Source organism: Borostomias antarcticus (assembly GCF_949987555.1).
Source record: "Borostomias antarcticus genome assembly, chromosome: 3".
Lineage (NCBI taxonomy): Eukaryota > Metazoa > Chordata > Actinopteri > Stomiiformes > Stomiidae > Borostomias > Borostomias antarcticus.
In genome coordinates this window covers 14,189,222-14,204,706 of record NC_140236.1, presented here as the reverse complement: position 1 = coordinate 14,204,706, position 15,485 = coordinate 14,189,222, and the positions used below count along the sequence as shown (strand labels likewise).

The 15,485-nt window shown below is 43.3% G+C and overlaps 1 protein-coding gene across 1 annotated transcript in view; it reads left to right on the top strand.

The window, feature by feature from the left end:
• LOC311307250 (metabotropic glutamate receptor 4-like) overlaps nt 1–15,485 on the top strand; it is a gene marked incomplete at both ends in the record, with an annotated part of 188,717 nt that overhangs the window by 74,966 nt on the left and 98,266 nt on the right. The window contains one exon of the mRNA XM_084436047.1: nt 15,046–15,262. Within this exon, the coding sequence (XP_084292173.1) occupies nt 15,046–15,262 (217 nt within the window). The remainder of the gene's footprint in view (nt 1–15,045; nt 15,263–15,485) is intronic.

The following is a 15,485-nucleotide window of genomic DNA, read 5'->3' as shown; positions in this document are numbered from 1 at the left end:
TTTTCAGTTTGCATTAGCCTTTCCATTTTTCCACTTTCAGTGATTAACAAATCACCTCTACTGTGACAATAAATCAGGCATTGTTTTTCATACACATACATACACCTATGAATATGCATGGCCTAAGATTTCCCCTTTGTGAAATATCCAGGAGAAGTCGTCAAAGTCTTGATTAACACGACACTTCAGAAGCATATGCTGCAACATCTGTCATTTCCCGTATCCTGTGAACAGTGGTGTCACGTGTCTGAACAGCGTAGGTGTCGGGGACTGAGCGAGCAGTGAGAGTTGTGATATATTATTTATGATGTTTTCTTTCTACATAGCTACTGGTCACAGTGATTACGCCACTTGTCTGGGGTTGGTTGTAATAAAAACGTAATAATTTCATTCTAAACCTGCCCTAGTATGTTTGTATTGCCATCCTAACATGGTAGAGGATTTGTTTATTCAGGCATGGCTTGTATAGGGATATTTTCTATAACTGGAGGCTTCTCAGCTCTGTGTACATAATGAGGATAATTCACTTGCAGGTACCCCTACGTGGTCACGGCACGGTGATTAGCTAAAATTTAAAGTACTCTTGATGGGCTAAGAGCTACACCCACAGCCGAAGAGAAGCAAGACTAGAGTAGACACTTCAGATCATAACCCAGACTAGAGTAGACACTTCAGATCATAACCCAGACTAGAGTAGACACTTCAAATAACAATAATATTTACTCGTTCAAAGAAAAGTAACTGGCAAAACGTTAAAAAGCCTTTATTGAGAAATGTCACTTATGAGTGGATTGTAGGCTCGTCAGCTCAGTCCAAATAGCACCTTCATCACAACTGGGGCGGCTGTGGCTCAGGAGGTACAGTGGGTCGTCCAATAATCGTAGGGTCGGCGGTTCAAATCTGGCTCCTTCTGTCCACATGTCGAAGTGTCCTTGGGCAAGATTACAGTACAGTAGGACCCCACTCATCCGAACTTCAGAGATCCGAACCTCCCGGTCTACCGGACAGGCTTAACATTTTTTTTTTTTTTTTTGCCTGCTATCTGGTTACTGGTGGGATTTTCATTACAGTACTGTATCCTACTGTGAATAAAAACAGAACTATATGTTGACCTACATGTTGCATGTAGGCTGTAGCCTACTGTCACGTTTCATTTCTTTGTTACTCAAATGTCGAGCATAAAACGCAAACGAGTCTGCTGCGCGAGAGCTGCATTCCTTGGTAGCCAGAAAGCGCGTCAGCAACCTGATGCAGCATCGAGTCATTTTTCGTTCCCAGTTAATGGACTTCAGGAACACAGACGCGTTGTGAGCATGTAGATTAGCCTACTAAACCTACTGTATTTGTTAAATAATAGCCTACAGCCTAGGCCACGTTAGCCTACATCGGTTGTTTTAGAGACTTTCTTTTAGGCTACAATAGCCTAAGACACGACAACTTGTCTGTCATTTCATTTATTTATTTATTTATTGATTATAATTTGCTCTAATTGTTCTAATGTTGGGTTGTTTTTAGGCTATACCATTTTGTTCTACGAAAACAGTAGCCTATCGATGCAGCGTACGCCTCATTTGAGAATAAAGTACTGTATTTGATCAAAGCACGCACTCAATTGGAAATTTGGTTATTTTATTATAGGCTACTGTAGGTCTATTATAGGCTAGGCTATATGAGTTTAGTTGGCTATTTGATTGCAATTTTGATGCATTTTCACAAGTAATTAAGGTTATTTATCGGTCTATTATGAGTCTATATGGAACAAGTATACCACTTATTGAATTTGGTGCATTTTAACATAAGTTTCAGTCATCCGGACATTTCTGAGATACGAACGACCTTCGGTCCTGTTAAGTTCGGATAAGTGGAGTCCTACTGTACTTACTTACTTAATCCTCTTCATTACTTGAGGAACATAAGGCTGCAACTCTCTACTTCCATCTTTCCATCCTGTGCAGCATGTTGTGCCTCGCCCCAAGTTAGGATAGCCGTCATCAATTCTGAGGTCATAGTTCTTCGCAACGTTGTTTTCCGCTTCCCTTGTTTTCGGCTTCCCTTGTTTTCAGCTTCCCTTGTCTCCTCTTTCCAGGTGCTGTCTATCTCAAGGCTAGTTTGGGAATACAGTCCTGGGCTGCGTTTCCCAGAGGCATCGTAGCGCTACGGAACGTAGCGCTACGATGCCTCTGGGAAACTCAGCCCTGGTCCATTCTGAGGAAATGTCCTAGCCATTGGACCCGGCGTTGTTTAATTTACAGCACCACATTGTGATAGTTTGTGTTTGTGTGACAGAAGATGCAACATATCCTCTGTTGACATCCGTGGAATGCATTGATCTTCTTCATGTCACTCTCAACAACTCGCCAGCTTTCTGAGCTGTACAGCAGAACTGACAACATTGACTGTTATACAGTCTGATCTTGTTTTGTAAGCTGTACTGCTTTGACTTCCAGATGGTATAAAGGATTGCAAATACACTGCAAGCTTTCGCAAGCCGTATGCATGATGTCTTTACTGCAAGCATTGTCCTTGCTGAGTAGACTTCCCAGATATGTGAACTCAACATAATCGAGAGAGCTGCCATCAATGGTAATTGGTGTATGTGATGTTGAATTTATACACATCACTTGGATTTAGGAGGTATTCATGTTCAAACCCATCTGTTAAGCAAATCTGTCAGTCCTATCTGTTTTATCTTGCAGGTGAGTATGATTTGTGGAGAGCATGATTAGGTCATCAGCATAGTCAAGATCTTCCAGCTGGGTGAAGAGAGTCCACTGGATGCCTCTAGTTTTGTCTGAGCTGTTTTTTCACATGGACCAGTCGATGGCAATCAGGACAAGAATGGGAGAGAGGATGCATCCCTGGCATACACGATTCCACAAGTAACCAATCAGTGAGGTTGCCGTTTGTGATCACCCTACACTTGAATTGATGGTAAAAACATCTTCATCAATGCGATTATCTTTGGAGGAACTCCATAGGATTGCATGAACTTTCACAGGGTGTCACAGTGTAAGCTGTCAAAAGCTTTCTGAAAGTCGATGAAATTGATGTTCCACTCCAGGCATTGTTTGATGATGTTCTTTAGTGTGAAGATCTGGTCAGTGCACCCTCTTCCTTTCCTGAAGTGTGGATTACAATAATTATAAGAATGCCTTTTGGATGAACGGGATTCAAACCCTGAACTCGTTGCTTGCAAGACTGACGCGCTACCCGCTGTGTTACAACAGATCTTGCGAATGCGACTCGCCCTAGTGCACAAGCCATGTCAGCTTTCACTTCCTCTCGGTAGAGTGAGAGGGGGGGGTGTCGTCATTTTTTGATTTTATGAATCCCAAGAGTTGTGTGAACGTTTTGATATATAATATGTGTATGAGCTGTGAGAATTGGAAGAGTTCAAAGAGAAGTTCAAAAGTTACTGGCATAAACGCAACTCCAACTTTGACACGATGGTGGCGCTAGAGTGCACGAGACGTCAACATGAGGCTTGGTGACAGATGTCATGGGTGTGTCCCGGATGAGTGTGCCAAATGTGGTTTTGATAGATTAAAACATTACTGAGATATGACCCCAGTTCCTGTTTTGCAGCTTTTCTGCCAATTTTGATTGGCTCTCATGAGCGAACGCAATGGATAATCAAAAATCCCTGTACAACTTTTGTGGACATTGGTCTAGAGAATGTGTAAACCGAGTTTTGTGCAGATTGGTCGAAATTCCTAGTAGGAGATGCATTTTAAGGGTTTTGCACATCATTCAAAATGGCGGAGAATCCAGGATGGCCACAGTGAGGTTGCTGCGAGTGGTTGCTACGCAAAGCATAGCCTACCGCTTGATCTTATCAATGGCCTCGTCAATGAGATTGACGGCACATTAATACTAATTGTTATGCGGTTGCAGCCGTGGGTTACAGAGTATTTTACCACAGCTGCTAGCCAATCAGAATCCAAGTATCCAAACTCTCCGTTGTAGAAAAAGTATTTTAACAAGGCTTCCAGCCAATCAGAATCAAGAACCAGAACTAACCATTGTATAAAAAAGCATGAACTACACACTCAAAATCCTTAAAAGATTTAACAGGTTTGAGTTTAGATAACAGCCTCAAGTGATAAAAACTGGACTTGACCACCAAATGTATCTGCTTGTCGAGTTTAAAAGCATTGTCTTTTTTGACACCTAAGCTGGTGACCTTTACATAAGGCTGCATGAGTCCCAGGTCCATAGAGGAGGCAACATCACCACTTGTTCCAAATAAAATGACCTCTCTTTTACTTTCATTGACATTTAAAAAGTTTAAGGCCATCCATGCCTTAATGTCCTTAAGACACTCCAACAAGGGCAACAGTGAGCCATTATTTCTTTTAAGGGGCAGATAGATTTGAGAGTCGTCTGTGTACAGGTGGTAGGAGATGCTATGCTTTCTTAAAATATAACCAAGAGGGAGGAGATATAAAGAAAAGAAAATAGGTCCCAGAATTGAACCTTGGGGAATCCACAGGATAGGGGGGCAGATGAAGACACAAGCGTCACCAAGTCTAACAGAGAAAGATCTCTGAGACAGATATGACCTGAACCACTCTAATGCAGTACCCTTGATGCCTACACAGAGCTCTAAACGAGAAATAAGGATTGTGTGGTCAATCGTGTCAAATGCGACCGTGAGATCTAAGAGCATAAGAATTGCTGAATCACCAGAGTTGGTAGTTCTAAGCGGGTCATTGAAAACTCTTAAAAGCGCCGACTCAGTGCTGTGGAACGCTTTGAAATCAGATTGAAAAACATCAAAAATGTTATGTATTTTCAAAAAAGATTGTATTTGTAATAGTACAGTTTTTTCTAAGATTTTGGACATAAAAGGAAGCTTCGAGATCGGTCTGTAATTAGCAAGGACAGACGTGTCCAGATTGGGTTTTTTGATCAGGGGTGCCACAACTGCCTGTTTAAAATAACCTTATACAGAGCCTGAAGCAAGACTGCTATTTATGATTTTTTGGACATTAAGTCCAGTGTGTGTGTTTGTGTGCATGTTTGTGTGTGTGTTTGTTTTAGTTTTCACAGGACTTTAGTAACAATAGGGTCACCAATATCAGGTGCTAAATTATACTGGTACTTAGCCGTTTTAGGAGGAGTAGCAGCAATAACTTAGAGAGGAGCACAGATGTCTCATGGTCTCTGGTCACCTACTGACTTTGTGGTAGCATTCCTCTCAAACACATTGGTTAATGGCCAGGCTATTGCTGCTTAGTCCTAGAAAATATAGTGCTAGCCAGGAGAAATATTCATTATTTGTCAGTGTTCAACTGGGAGAATTGATATCAAAGTGCAGTATAACTATCCCTTTGGACAGGCTTGTGGATGTGTAGAAACCATACAAATAGATTTCTCAAATAGATTTCTCATAAAACACATTCTTATGAAGAATATTGCTGTGGTTTCCGAAAACAGCCGGGTGACATCAAGCCTAAGAACACATCTATACAGGTCTTTTTGAAGGATACACTTTTTAAACAGTTGTTGTCACTCCAGGGCCATTGTGGAAAAACCTTTTCTTCCCCTCCTTTCAACAAACATTCCTCACTGTGAGTCAGCAGAATAGCGTGCAGTGGGAAACCTTGAATCACACCCAGAGCTCTCCTTGGTGGCTTGGTAATTGAATGGCAGCGTCTGCTTCGGGCCCCGAACCACAGCCTGGGGAGCCGGGTTCTGCTTTGGTGCGGCGTAGCTCTGCACAGCCCCTGTGAGAACAGACTGGTCATGGAATGGTTTGCCAATAATTGGAGCCGTCAGACTGGTGTAAAAAAAAAAACTCTGCAAAATAACAACCTACATGGCCACTAGTGTGCTGACTGTGGCCTGAGGAACCAGGTGAAATCACAGTCGAACACGGTGTGGGGGTGCCTGGCAGAACCCCGACCCTGAGACACAGTCATGACCCGCCCTGGAAATTATGTCACGGTTGCTGTTAGGCCTCATCTCACGTTAGGAATATAGAACAACAGTAGAAACTTGACAGCACATGACAGGGTTGTTGTACACTCACCAGATAGGTAACAGCAGGCTGGCAAAGGAAATATTTACCAACTGAAATATTTAACAACCCAAATAATTTCAGTGCCAGCCAAGTGCTTTTGGGCTTTTCTCTTTGGCAGCACATGCTGTACAGACTTGTAGCATTTCTGTATGGTTCTGATAAGCATCATTACTTCTGCATTGATGTTGTGCCAAATAAACGCCCCCCCAAAACCTACAGTTATTTAAAGCAAGTGATTTGAACATTAAAACTGCATCAGAAAATCTGCTTGAGACTCCATCTCTGTAATTAAACATATCTCCATAGCACATTAGCTGGATGTGGGGAGGGGGTTGGGCAGATTAAAGTGTTTCTATACACTCGGGGAGGAAGCAGGACACTGTTCCCTCCCCTCAGTGTTAAGGTCACGTACAGTACATACAGAATGGGAATGTCAGTCTGCAGTGTCTGAGGGTTTCAAGTCAGGGAGGTTTGGCCTGGCATGCTGGAAAATCTATGTTGCTTGATAGGGAGAGACCCCAGCCCTCAAATCCAAGCTGAAATTTCTTCTGGAAAAGAGACAATCCGTTGGCTGTGCATGGTACATGCATACAGTAATAATAATTAAAAAAAACATTGGGATCTTTAGCTCATCTTAGGTAATTCACAGCTCAAGTTGTCTTGCCATGCCAGTCGTTGGAGATCTCCACCTCCCAAAGTCTGGAGGCATCTCCATTGAAAATCGTTTCTAGACCAGTGCCGAAAACCAACGCTACCAATGAGAGCCACTACCTACATCTCCAATAGGGTGAAGGACCCTCCTTACCGGAAATGATGTCCTCCAAACAAACTGGAGGGGAGAATCAAAACAAAACCAAACATTCACCGCCCCATTAGCCCCTAAAGACATTGGATTGGTTCTACAATGTAGTTTTTTTCAATCTTTCAAATTGTTTCCACCCAGTTTCAGCAACGAAACCTGGATAAATGTCTTCAGTCTCTAGTTGAGTGCAGAGTTGGAAACTCGAGTTTTCAGTTCCAGAAATGCGGATTCCTGCTGATCCGAGTTAGCTCAATCAACACTGAATAGGTACAGCTTGACTTCAGCGCATGCATGAGGACTAACAAGCCATTAGAGCTCCAATCAGGGATGATACAATTCACAATACTGGCTTCACAATATGATTTTCTCACAATTTATTATACAAAATTAGAATGCAGACAATTTATGACTGAAAAAAAAGTTTAATTATTTCTTATACAAAAAAATTTAAAAAAATATTGTATTTTATCTCATCTTTACTCTATTTCTGACATAGGGTATCACAAACTATGCAATTAATGCATAGTTCCTATTTCAACATGACCTGCAGCCAAGGCCATGGCTTTGTCTTTCGTTGCCGAGCTGTCTCTAGCAGGTCTCTAGTCTCTGTACAGACGTAGGACGTTGAACATGACACGGCACGTCGAACAAGTGAGGTCAAAAGTAGTTTTCTGTCTGAAAAAAGTATTGCAATTCATTTTTCATCTCATCGATTTTAATCGTCACGTGTTTGTATGGATTTTTAACTGTCGCCTGCGACTTCCACAGATTACTGATTTATTCCATAGTTTCAGAGCATTTTATTTCTCGATTGCTAGGATGTAAAGAGATTTGCGATTTTTTTTTTTTTGAAATATAACAAAAAGTGCTTCTGAGCCAAATCACCTTCCCCTTTAAGAAATACAATACTATATGCATACAAATGCATCTGTGTGCTGTGTATTTAACACAGGAATAATAGATCAACAAATGGTGCGTAAGGTGGTACGTAAGACGGTGTAAAAAGAGCTTGGCTGGTAATCCATACAGTACAGTAGGTCCCAGGTGGGTGTTAAAGTGATTTGCCTGTAATACACGACTCCCAGATTCAAACCATCCACGTGGTTTTCTGTTCTTTGAATGCTTTTCTTCTTCTTTTTCTTCTTCTTCTTCTTCTCCTCCTCATAGCCGAGCCCTAACCCTAACCACTCCAGCTGAATTCCTATAACCTAAAACATATCAAAATTATCGGGAAAAAACCCTATTGAGAAAAACCCTTCTCTTTAACACAGTTCTAAATACATGTGCAATCTTAACGCATCAGACTGAACACATGTAAGTATATTTTTTAAGGCAGGGCAACTGTATATTCATGAATTAAAACTTCAGATTTTCATCATAAAATCAGACATTTTTAGGCTGGAGGACTCGAAGCATTGGTGCAGTGGGATACTGAGTACAGTCATGCACAATGTAACCAGGGATTCAGTGTGATGAGTTATGTCTGTTGGGGGGGGGGGGGGGGGGGGGCTTGATGATCCTCGTGGGTGGGACTGCAGGGGGGGGGGGGGACTTGATGATCCTCGTGGGTGGGACTGCAGGGGGGGGGGGGGGACTTGATGATCCTCGTGGGTGGGACTGCAGGGGGGGGGGGACTTGATGATCCTCGTGGGTGGGACCACAGAGGGATGAAATGTGACAGGCAGTTTGTTGTCATTTTTGATACCCCAGAGTCAGAGAGGTAAAATGACGGGGGGAAATGGAGAAAGAAAGTATCTGAAATTAAGTCTGAATTATAATCCAATCCAATCACATCCTCTGCACCTTGAAAGATGATCTGTAGGGAGTGTTTATAAAGGCAGAAGGTGTGCATATTCAACAATTTTGTGAAATGCAGTTGAACTAATTCAAACTCTCTGAAAATTTGCAGCATCATAACACTGCTGAACAGCTACAGTACTTAATTATCTCCAGTTACCTGAGACACAGAGCCGAGAGAAAAACACTAGGCAGGTTTTACACTGATTCTTAATTTCAGAAGTTGACTTCATTTTCACTTGTTGGCGAGAACTGTTGGCAAAAGTGGAGCACCTTGAGTGTGACCTGAAAAGTACTTCCAGCCACGCCCTCCCCTGACCCGGCTGTTTAACCGCCAGTCCCTTTGGACATGTGCCACAGATACAGAGGTTGAGATCTCCATCCCCGTGAGCGTCACAATTACCAGATACACCGAGAGGCCTGTTAGTCTGTTGAAGCTGCTCTCACCTCCCGGAGACCTGGGGAGTTGAGCTGACGAGCTGAATCTAAATACATTTTTGCATCAATGGCCATTACCCACACGAAGCGCAATGCACAGCATAGAAGAGCATGGATGTGTTATTTTGTTCTCACAGAGAAGCATCTTGATATGGATTCTTTTTCTCCTGAAGTCCAAGCAGAATAGGACTACTGAACCCGTTTTTCAATTTGCTGAAAAGAACATGGGATAATTTAATCATGCCCCTCATTGCCAGAGCTGTCTGAATTGAGGCGCTAAATCTAATTTGCATGATTTAACCTATTCATCGGTTCAGTAGAGGAGTGGGTGAGAGACTTCTACTGCGGTGGTTCTGGCTGCAGGGGATGGATAGGGCTCATCTGTACTCGTCCCTGGCTGCGGGGGTGAGCACACTAGTGGCAGGATCAATGGGGAAATGCAGCTGAACGCATCAAACTCCCGTCACAGTGTGAGGCTGAGGGGTAGAGGGTAGGAGGTGAACTCTCCAGCAGCCAGCGGGAGCAGCACTGGTTAGCTGCAGGTGTGCGGCTCAGGGTTTTTTGCGCAGGGTAACTGTACTCCTGTGCTTTGCCTGGAGCAACCTCAGAAGTACAGAGGGTCTAGAGGGATAATTTATGGAAAGTGCATTGCTGAAGTCACCGGCAGTGTCATAGACATCACACCATATAAAGTGTGTCTTGAGCCAATCCTGTTGACTACTTTCTGTTTTTGCCTAATTGATCACAAAGCCTAATATTCTATGTGTATCTCAGGAGTCTTTCCTTATAATATAAAACTGGACCTTTGAGGGTTGTGTATTATCCACAGTTACACGTGTAAGGAAGTACAATTAATGCTGAATGGAAAATGTGTTTGGGTTCATGGCAACTATTGTTTGGCCAACATTTTGTATGGGGTGGGGGGGGGGCGGTGATGTGACAAGTGAGGGGAACGGAGAGGTGAATAGTAAGGTCCAATCTCAAACCAGCCTCTATCCCCTCACCCTATCCACTCCCCCTCCGTCTGCACGTTCACGCCGAGCTTCGCCATGTTAAGGGCCGTCCCAAACCAATTAGCACAAAGTGCGCTTGAAGTGCGTGTGAACTGTCAAACCCTTAAATAGCGAGCCTGCATCGGTGCAAGCTCCCGATAGCCGAAGCAGGAAGTGCACGTGCCAAAGCGATGCCGAAGGAAACCGCATAGAAATAAAGTTCTGTCTTCCTACACTGTCAATTATTTTAGATCATTTTACAGCACCCAAACTTTTGTTTTCCTCACTGATTTCACAGCCTCAAACTAAAAGATAAAACCCAAAATAGAACATCACTTTATCCCTAGATCACTTGATTTGTAGCAAACTCTTAAAAGCCTGTATTCATAGTTCACATAAAAAAAATCTAATAGGCCTAGGTCTACATCAAATTTACATTATATATTCCATTATTTATGGAGACAATGGCAGACAAAGCAGCTGATTAGGCTGTGACAAGCAAATGTCTCGGGACAGTCATTTAGAATTAGAGTTAATTAGCAAAAACATGAGTTTGGATTTTTGACCATTTCTTGTTTAATTACAGTGATTTATATTTTTATTATAAATCATGAACATTTTTCCCATAAATCACCTAAATATGCCATGGTGACTGCTGCTTCCCTGTTCCAGTGGAGTGGAGACAGACCAAGAATAGGCAGACCAGTCACCCAGGGTCTGTGAGCAGGCAGGGCTTATAAAAAAGCTAGCTTTTGAAACTTGGCTAGCTACAGTATCACTCGCATGGCAAAAAGCGTCTGGAACTTCCAGTTCTCCCTTGTGCCGTCCTCACTCCAATGCAGGTGTCGGCCTCCCATCTTATTTGAGCTGCTGCTCAAAAGGTAAATCTGTGAAATCATTTTTCACCAAATATTCAAGGTCTTCATTTTCCATAGTTGCTAACTCACAGTTGCTGCCAGCTAACATTGGATAACGTGATACTGAAGGACGAATGTATAAAGGCGGGACTCAATCATGACAAGGTTTGATTGGAAAGAAAATTGGAAAGCTGGCTTCTGGTGGATTTGATAGGGTAGAAGCCAAATTTGAAATGGCTGACCCCAGCCTTTTTTTCAGCCATGCTGACTAATCAGTTTAGTTAACTTCAGGGTTATTCACAGTTTAATAAATGTAGCCACATCTGATAATTGAAGCTGCTCTGCTGCACTGGATCAGGGCCGGGTGTTTTGAGGAGTCAGAGGAAGGAAGAGACAAATAAGAAATACACAATGGTCTCTGCCTGAACCCCAATTATTTAAAATAATGTCTAAAATTGAAACAGTACAATGCCTGAGTAGGCATTAGCATGTTTATTCTGCATCCCCCAGGGCTTGAACTCACAACCGTAGACTCCAAGGGAAGATCATGTTCTTGTTGAGCCAAGTAAGAAGCTGGCAGTTTGAACTGAAAAAGTATGTCACAGCTAGATATTTACACCATAGGAATCCTGCATGGACATTAGTAGGCCTACATACTGTGAGGTGAATGAGACTGGACTGAGCATGGATTGACTGAATTTATTGGATTGAACACAGGTGTGGCTGATTGAGATGTAAGCAGACAAAAGACTGATCAGATGAAGTGACGACAAAATGAATCATTAACAGCATTACATTAAATTACATTTTTAAAATATTTAAAAAGCATGTCATTAGGCACAATGCCTGAATAAGCATCAGCATTTTTACTTTGCACCCCCTGGGTTTGAACTCTTGTTGAGCTACCACCACCATGTGAGAAGCCATAGATGGTTTCACACAATCAAAGGTTGCATGTAAATGTCAGGTGCATGTAACGTGAAGGTTTCAGCAGTTTCCACAAAATGTTTGTTAAAGGCACCACAAGGGGCAAAAACCAAATCCAAAGACTAAACAATAAAACCAAGGTACACACTCTCAACAAGTGGAGAACAAAATACAAAACGGACAAGTTTACAAACTTACAAGATTGCACAGGAAACACCAGGGACAACGCACAGCTACAGCAAATAATGAACAAACAAAAGAACAAAATGGGAGCAACATGTAGTGTAGGCTATATACTCACAGACTAACAAGACAGGTGGAAACCAATCAAACAATCAGTGGTACAGGTCTCTCAATCCGAGTCAATTTAGCCAGTTGTAGTCCTATGGTCCGCTATTGGGGCGGGGTTGCCAACAACAACATCTCTGATTGGTGGAGACATTGCCTTTGCACTTTATGATTGTGAGTAGTATATATTTTCATGTATATTTCAAAATTCTGTGAAGATCGTTTGTGGAGGACAGTCTGAAGATGTAGGGTAGAAATCGGGATGTCAATTGACCAAAAATGTGGGAAGAGTAGAGTTTGATAGTTTTTGAGGAAAAGCAGAGTGATGGACTTCATAATTCCTGCCAGCTCGAAGTACATGGACGTTTCTACTCACTTGGGCCTGCATTTTGGTGTTGGTTGCAAAGTGATTGCACGTACGGCTGATTTGTTATGATTTTTTAAAGTTTAAAACTTTAGACTGTTGCTGTAGCGCCACCATCACGACTACTGGCCCACAATGCCAGTTGAGGACTTCTGGTATAGGACTGGACCTATGTGCAAAGTTTGGTGAATTTTTTTTCATGCATGGACTTCCTATGAAGAAAAAGATTCACATTCAGAATATTGGAAAATTCAAAAGGGACCGGCAGCTTTAGGGGTAAGACAGGCTTACCTTGGCCTATGGGAGGAAACGCCACTGATTGCCATCTTTTTATGGTACATGGTTGGGCCTCATAGTATCTCATACCACTCACCCTATAATTGCCCTTCATTGTGATGTAAAGCTATAGGTTTTCTCTTTGTGGTGTCTGTGCCTCTACATGTCCACTACTATAATTCACAACCCATAGGGCATTGAGCCCAATGCACCAGCATAAAAAGTGTGTCTTTATATTTTATGTTGAAGCATGGAACATATTGATTGTCATAAAATCTGCTCAGTTAACTCCTAACCTGTGCTGCAAAGAAGCTACCGCAAGATCCGCAAGTCCACTGTCAGCCATAAATATGAAACAACTTGAGCAAGCAAGAATTTATATTACTTACTGTATCATTTAAGAGGAGTTTATTTTGCTTGAGGCAGTCTTAAAAGGATTTCTGAACTGACACTTAGCTCAGGATGAGTTAAACGCTATTATTGTTGTTGTTAGGGTAGCTGATTTAGCCAAAGGGATTTGTATTGACTATGTTAAAGTATCTGCTTATACGTGTATGCATTCCCTATAAAGCCTTTATTCTAAAGGTATGTACATAAACAAGATGTTTCATTCCATCTGTTACATTATTACTTATAGGACTATGCAGAAGACCTCGCGCTCGTGTACTATGCTGGAGATTGGCAGCACGTGGAGGAGACCCTGAGCCAGGACATGCAGACACTAGCGGCATACCTCCGGAAATGGAGATTGAAGCTCAGCAAGGCAAAGACATGGTTGGAGGCCTTCCACCTTAAAAACAAGGAAGCCAAATGTGAGCTCCGAATACACATCGATGGAACACTCCTGCCATGTGGCGCCGAACCAACCTATCTCGGCGTGACATTGGACAGGTTGCTCACGTTCTGCCGACACCTCGAGTCACTGTGCAAGAAATTAACAGCTCGTGTGGCGTTGATGAGGCGACTGGACCGATCAGGCTGGGGTGCCGGCACAAAAACATTGTGTATGGCAACCCTATCCCTGGTCTACTCAACCAGTGAATATTGTGCACCGGTGGTGTCGCAGCGCTCATACCCGACTCATTGATCCGCCTATCAACGAAGCCTTGTGCATCGTGACAGGGTGCCTGCGTCCCACTCCTGTGGACAACCTTCCCATCCTCGCAGGCATCCAACCCGCTGGCCTCCGCCGCACAGGAACCACAGCACATCTCGCCTACAGGGCCGTGGAGCCTAACCACCTGCTCCACGACAGGCTCACTGCAACAGCGGCGTCTCAAGTCGAGACATCCTTTTGTTCCTACCGCACGGGATCTCCTGCAGCAATGCAGAGATCTTAACATCAGTGAGACAGGATGGGCGAACTACACCTGGCATGCAGAGTGGGAGGCAAACACCTCCAGACTCTGTGATTTCATCCCGGCTTACAGGGATGGACTTACCCAGACCGGCATGGGTGAGGCTTAATCATCTCCGGACTGGTGTCGGACGCTTCCGCTCATCGATGCACAGATGGGGCTTGGCATCCTGCGTGGTGTGCGGGTGTGTCACCGAGGAACAAACCGCAGACCACGTCATCCAGGACTGTCCGATATATTGGATATAGGGGATGACGAAACGGTGACGAAATGGACAGTCATGGCTCTTGGAGGTGTGCCCGGCTATATAGCCCGGGTGACCCCCTCGATAGCCCTTCGGTCCCAAGCCTAGGGGGAGAGGATCGAACCAACCTTCCCAAACAACAAAGAAGAAGAACTTAAAGGAGAGTATTGCTTACTCATCCAAAACCATGGATTTCATGCACAGTAAATGGCAACAGGAAATCACAAAACAAAAATAAATAAATAAACTGAAAAATCAAGCCACTTTCACGTGTTCCCTGGAACAGAGGCCCTTGTATGTAAACACTTTTCACTCCCAAATAAATCACTTTCATGTTTGTGAGAATCAAGTTTGGACAGGCAAATTGATTTGGTGCCACGGTACTTCATTAGCCTAGGGGCACTTGGATGTGGAATAGCACTTGTCTGTTGTCTAGTATCTACTCAAGTAAACTCATGATTATCACACCGTCTAAAACAACACTGATCCCACTTTTACAAAAGAATGACACTGCCATGATGCCATTTTGCTAAGTTTCCCTCAAGGGAGGTAACAAGATGTTATTTTAAACAGCCACAATATCAGTGCTTTACAATATTTAAACTTTCTTCCTCTCTCTCTCTCTCTCTCTCTCTCTCTCTCTCTCTCTCCCCCCCCTCGCTCTCTCTCTCTGTCAGATCCCTCAGGTGAGCTACGCCTCCACGGCTCCGGAGCTGAGTGATAACACACGCTACGACTTCTTCTCCAGAGTGGTGCCCCCGGACACCTACCAGGCTCAGGCCATGGTGGACATCGTGAAGGCCATGCGCTGGAACTACGTCTCCACGGTGGCGTCAGAGGGCAGCTACGGGGAGAGCGGCGTTGAGGCGTTCATCCAGAAGTCTCGCGAGGATGGTGAGTCAGGTTCTTTGTGTGTTTTCTGGAAATTAAGATGAGAGCTGTACGAAAGCTCCAAAAACAACCCCACACTGCTCTCTCCAAGTATCACTCAAGTGCTTACGTATTTCTTCACATGATCATACTGCTGAACCTTTATATTACAACCACTGTGCAAATATTGCATGTTGTGCAAGTCACTTCTAAAATTGAGAGAAAGGGTCGCACACATTGATGCTCC